This window comes from Echinops telfairi, unplaced genomic scaffold, assembly GCF_000313985.2.
Source record: "Echinops telfairi isolate 266 unplaced genomic scaffold, ASM31398v2 ScPeMD7_7457;HRSCAF=8495, whole genome shotgun sequence".
Lineage (NCBI taxonomy): Eukaryota > Metazoa > Chordata > Mammalia > Afrosoricida > Tenrecidae > Echinops > Echinops telfairi.
Genome location: NW_022111357.1, coordinates 45,745,132 through 45,750,869, shown reverse-complemented (window position 1 = coordinate 45,750,869; position 5,738 = coordinate 45,745,132). Strand labels below are relative to the sequence as shown.

At 57.4% G+C, this 5,738-nt stretch overlaps 1 protein-coding gene across 1 annotated transcript in view; it reads right to left on the bottom strand.

The window, feature by feature from the left end:
* Positions 1-89: 89 nt before the first annotated feature.
* The window catches only part of PDE4C (phosphodiesterase 4C), a 6,807-nt gene continuing 1,158 nt past the window's right edge, over positions 90-5,738 (bottom strand). The window contains exons 4-11 of the mRNA XM_030887983.2: positions 5,296-5,459; positions 5,007-5,105; positions 4,447-4,611; positions 4,262-4,361; positions 3,714-3,868; positions 2,692-2,814; positions 2,308-2,490; positions 90-1,611 (exon numbers count right to left, since the gene is read on the bottom strand). Coding sequence (XP_030743843.1) covers positions 1,249-1,611; positions 2,308-2,490; positions 2,692-2,814; positions 3,714-3,868; positions 4,262-4,361; positions 4,447-4,611; positions 5,007-5,105; positions 5,296-5,459 — 1,352 coding nt within the window. The 3' untranslated portion in view covers positions 90-1,248. The remainder of the gene's footprint in view (positions 1,612-2,307; positions 2,491-2,691; positions 2,815-3,713; positions 3,869-4,261; positions 4,362-4,446; positions 4,612-5,006; positions 5,106-5,295; positions 5,460-5,738) is intronic.

Sequence of the window (5,738 nt, the reverse complement as noted above, 5' to 3'; positions counted from 1 at the left end):
GGTGTCGAATGACCCTTTCACAGGGGTCACCTGAGTCCTAACAGTAGCAACAAAATGACAGTGATGAATTAGCAACGAAAATAATTTTATGGTTGGGGGGGGTGTGTTACCACAACATGAGGAACTGTATGAAAGGACCACTGCCCTAGACTAAGATGGACCAGGAAACCCTCAGGACACCGCGGTCTGTCTCGCTGGGCAGGGGCTTGTCAGGAGCTGGGGCGCGGGACTGGACCGCGGCGAAGGATGGCAACATGAATGACCCGGATGATGGAGTCAAGGTCAGGAAAATGCTCAGTGCCCTCAATGTCCAAGGTTCGTCAGGTGTGCCATGGGGGAGGGGCGTCATGGACCCCAACCCTCAACCAAGGGGTAGGTGAGTATTAGAGTCAGATTACAGGTGGGGAAAGTGAGGCGCAGTGTGGCTGTACCTGCAAGGAACCCTCTGGGGCCTTCCTCCCTCTGGATGAAGTGGGAGGCGGCTCCGGGAACCAAAGGGTCACCGAGAGGGGCATTTTGGGCTTTTGCGCCTATTCTTGGAGACAGGGGATGTCGTGGTGAGTCAGCAGTGGGACTCGACTGGGGGGGCTGCCAACGAGCAGGGCACACGTCAACCAGAGACACCTGACATGACAGAAAGCGCAGGGGCTTACAGCCACACTCTAAAGGCACCAGCGGTGCCAGCTGTGTCAGTGTTCGGGACGACGCTCTTCCGCAGGAGCTTGGCGCTTGGGCAGAGGAGCAGGGAAAGGCACTTGTGTGGGTGTTCCCCCTCGGGGCCAGCCGTTGCCCCCCAACACAAACCCGCATGTACGGCCACTCTCCCCCACACACACCCCCAGAGGAGGCATGGCCCTGCCCACAATGACAGCAGGTGTTTAGTAAATATTTGATAAATAATAAGAGAATAAAGTCATGATCATGGCTTCAGAGTGACCGCTGGGAAAGCTGGCCAAGGAGTCTGGCAGGAATTCCCTCTCCAGGGAAGGGGTGGCTTCCAGGAGGGGGATCCCAAGGGAGCTGTAGGAGGTGACCCCCCCAAGAGAGCTCTCTCTCACTTGAGCCTGGAGTCAGAATGAACCCCAGGCAGGCGTCCCTGAGTTCACCTTGAGACCTGCCTGTAACTAAAGTTCCGTTGTTTACTGCAATTGGTGGGAGGCTGAGGCCAGGGCCACCGGGGACCTCCTGCTGTGAAGTCCACCTGGCAGGGACTCTTAAGTGCCAAAAGGCTCGGCTAGCATGTTCTCCTCAGTCCACAAAAGGCTTGCCCCTGGTCCTCTGGTTGTCTAACTGTGAGGTCTGGGGGGTCGGGCTGGCCTCGGAGGGCATGAGCTCTGTGCCAGGCCCTTCCGGGGCCTCCCCATCCGCTGCCACCTGGTCCTCTTCCTCCTCCTCCTCTTCCTCCTCCGCCTCCTCCAAGGTCAGCCCAAACTGGAACCTGTCAAGACCGGCCCGCTGGGGGCTGTTGGGGGCTGGGGGGCTGCGGGGGATCTTGCTCTGGTACCACTCTCGGTTATCTTCCAGGGTATCCAGCAGGTCCTGGGCATCCGGGTGCACCAGGTCGGCCCATGTCTCCCACAGCGGGTGGGCGATGTAGTCAATGAAACCAACCTGTGAGATGGGGGTGGGGGGAGGTGCACAGTAGTGAGTTGCCATAGACCCTCGACCCAATCCAGCCTCCAGGCCCTGACTCTAGTGTTCCGTCTGTCCAGAATGCCTTACCCAACCCCTACATATCTGTGGTAGTTACATCATCTGTTGTCAGTTGGAGACTTAAGAGCGAAGGGGTGGAGTTTAGCCTGTCAATCAGGTCACAGCTTGATGACCTCATTTGGAGGTGCTAAGATAACTAGCTCACTGGAGGTGGGACACATGCTCACTCCCTGTGAGACCTTCCCGTTGAGAAGACACAGTGGGCTATGCTAGAGCCCTGGAGCTGGAGAAGCCACGTGGAGACCCCTGTCAGCGCTGATGCTTCCACTGCCACTGGGTCCACAAGACTTTCCACCCACTGGCCTGTGGTCTTCCTGCACTCGGAATTTACAGACTGGTACAGGACACCGAAGCTAATATCGGACTTATGGACTTGATCTGGACTGGGCTGGGATGTTTTCTTCATGTTCAATCACTCTATAGAAAGCTCTTTCCTCTACACATATGAGTGTCTATGAATTCGTTTCTCTAGTCTACCAGGACAAACACAACATCCTTCAAAACTCAATTTAAACAACCCCTCTTCTAGGAAGACATCTCCTGCCCCATCGGCGCTCCCCTGCCCTGACCCCATGGTGGCCTTTGCCCTTGGACCTGGGACTTCTCCACGGAGGCCGTGTGCTTGTCGCACATGGGGCTGATGTCCAGGCCTAGCTCACGCTCACGGTCGCCCTGCTGGAAGAACTCGGCCATGACGCGCTCTGTCCACTGGCGGTACAGGGGCAGCGGCTTGGTGGGGTTGCTGAGGTCAGCACAGTGTACCAGGTTCTGCAGGACCTGGGGAGAAGGAGACTCGGGAGGGTGCAGTCTGAGCCCCCCTCAGGCCTGGAGTCCCCCCTCCCCATACCACGGCCCATTTTAAGTGGGAAAGGGGAGGCCCGGAAGGGGAAGGGCACGTGATTCTCAGCACCTCCCTCTGGACACACCGCGGGCGCTTTACGGCTGCTGGGACGGCTGAGCCCAGACAAGGCCACGCACCTGGATCCGGTCTGAGTAGTTGTCCAGCAGCAGGACGCCCAGGCTGGCCACCTTCTTGGTCTCCACCATGGTCTTCAGGTCGGCCAGCAGGTTCATGTGCTTGGACATGTCTGTGGCCAGCACCTGAGGGGTTGGGGGAGGGATGAGAGGACCCTGCCTCTCCTGCACCGCCCCCAGATACCACTCCGGTTCCCACCCTCAGCCCGCTGAGCCTCAGTGTCCTCCTCTATGAAATCAGAGGTGGGTGGGGGCAGGAAATGCAGCGAGACGCAGCCGCCAACGCAGGCCTCTGGTCACAAAGCGCCAAGCTCAACTCACGGCCGTCAAGTCGGTGCCCACCCCATAAGACAGGGTAGAACTGACCCTGTGCGTTTCTGAGGCTGTAACTCTCGACAGGAGTAGAAAGCTCTTTCTCCGGTGGAGAGGCCGGTGGTTTTGAACTGCTGGCCCTAAGGTTAGCTCGGCACGTCAGCACTGTGCACCAGGGCTCCTGGCCCAGAGCACCGAGTAAATCCAAACCACACCAGCTGCTGCCAAGCGGATTCTGGCTCACGGTGACCGAGGTGTCAGAATAAAACTGCTCCTTTGGGGGGTTTAGAAGCCGGTTTATGGGAAGCAAGTCACCAGTCCTTCCCTGGGAGGCCCGCCTGGCTGGACCGGAACCACCAGGCTTTCAGCTCAGTAGGTCATTGTGCCATTCAGGGGGTCTGGGTACACAGTAGGTGGTTCTAAAAAGGTTTGTTTATCGAATAAATCAAGGAGTGTGGCGTGAGATGCCCCCAAAGGTATGGGTGTCTCCCACCTGAAAAATATCAGCGTCATAAAGGGAAAATATCAGCGTCAGTTGGAGGGAAGTTGCCTCCTTCGTGTGTGCACTGCAGCCAGGCTTTGATGGGCAGGACGCAGGGCTTGGCTGGTCACTGCTGTTTCAGAGACAGCTGAGCAAGCAGACAGGTCCCCATCTGACAGACCCCCTGGCCCTACCCAGCCCGCCTCAGCCGGCTTCGTCCCCGTCCCCTCACCAGGTCGATGACCATTCTCCGCAGGCTCAGCCGCTGCTTGGCGCTGAGGTTCTGGAAGATGTCACAGTGCTTTGTCTGCAGCAGCTTGAAGCCCACAGCCAGGTGGTGGTTCTCCAACACGGAGGTGTCATTGTACATGAGCGCAAGCTCCGAGTCTGCGGGGAAGCCGGGAGTTTTGAGACCCACCCACCTAACCGACCCCCCCAAAGGCAGGTTTGGAAAATTCTTGGCAAACTCCTGCATATGTGTTGAAGCCTCAGCTTCGATATCAACTTCCAGGATCCTCCCTCTCTCTGGCCTTACTTGATCTCCACTTGCCCTTCCCATCCGCTCACCCCAAAACAGGTTTGGGGAACCCTTGGCAAACTCCTACACCTATGTGGTAGCCCAATCTAAAATGCCCTTTCCACCAGGAATACTGCTTCTCCTCCTGGCCCTGCTGTGCCTCAGTGGATATTGGGGTGTCTATGTTTGGTTCTGTTTCCCGGAGACTAGGGGTCTCCAGGATTCCAGAAAGAGCAGAGAGCAGGGTGGGGGCTCCAACTCACTGGTGTTGATCAGAAACTGGTTGGAGACTCCGGGATGGTCCACATCGTGAATGGCACTTGCAAAGATGGCAGCCAGGATTTCCATATCTGTGAACACACCCTGGGTGGGGACAGGGCACAGGGAGGGGTAAGGGCAGGCTCTTCAAAGGCACCTGGCCCCCAGCAAACACCCAGTAGGGCCATACCTCAAGGGCAGGTGTGGCCAGCAAAACGTGTGTGGACTGCGCCACGTCGGCGGCATGTAAGCTGTTGTGGTAAGCCACGTCAGCTTGGTAGTGGCCCTCCAGCATCAGCAGGTAGGTGACAAGTGTGTCCGCTGGGATCCGGAATGTCTTGAGCAGGTCCCGCTCCTGGTTCATGGCAGGCCCCAGGTCAGGGCCGCAGCTACTCCTTCTGAACTTCTATCCATCCCTCAAACAGCTCTGCCTCTCACGATACCCTCCCTGCTCTCTCGCAGTCCCTGTCCCTTCCCCTTCTGGTCTACACCTCACTCCACAGGACTAAGGGAATCAGTGTCCAGCTATTCTCTCCAGACTGGGCCTCTTCAGGTTGAGGCTTAGTGACAATAATCCCCACCCCCACCCCCCACGCAATGTAACAAACTCCTATTCATCCTTCAAAACCCGGTCCAAATGACCCACTGAGGACTGTCAGAGAGGATTTGAAGAATGAGTGTTCCCTGAGGTCTAGGGGTAGGAAAAGGGCTCCTGGGGGTGATATTGGAAGTCAAGCGCAGGGGAGGTACCTGAAAGATGCTGAACATGATGGCTGTGAGGGGCTGGTTCTTGCTTAGCTCTGCAACCTTGAACACATCAAGCCCCCACTTGTTGGTGTCTTCTAGCTCCTACAGTGGGAAGGACGGCAGTTTACCCCCAGCCTGATTCCTCCAGGCTCTGGACCCTCAGCCTCCCAGGCCCCACAGTAAGCCCCACCTGGCTGGTCTACAGGTGGGCAAAGTAGGCCCAAGATAAGACATCTATCTGAATGGAGCCAGGACTGAAACCCAGGTCTCGCTGTCCCCCTGGGGGACTCACCTTGGCCAATTGTTCCTCTTGGTCGGTCTGGACACCGAATCGAGGGACAGTGGCAGCAGAGAGGCTGGCACTGTGGGGGAGTTCACGAAGGCCGCTGATCTGGGACATGGGTTGAGGGGTCTCCTCGGGGGCTACCCTAGGCAACTCCACCACAGCCTGCTGCTCTGTGGGGGACAGGATGGGGCACAAAGGGGCTGGTTTGCCTCGGGGTCACCCTAAGCTGGCCACAGCTCTGGATTCTGACGAGCTTCAGGAACAATCTAGTTACCCAAGTGAGCTCAGAGCAAAGCCCCCGCCTGACCCCTTTCTCCCATTCATGGCCCAACTCAGCGATGCCCTCTGCTTGGCATGGCTGTCAGGCACTTGAGGTTGGCATTTTCCTCTAATCCTTCCATTCCATGCCCCAAGCTGAAGATCTGGATGTCTGGTACTCTCTATTCCCT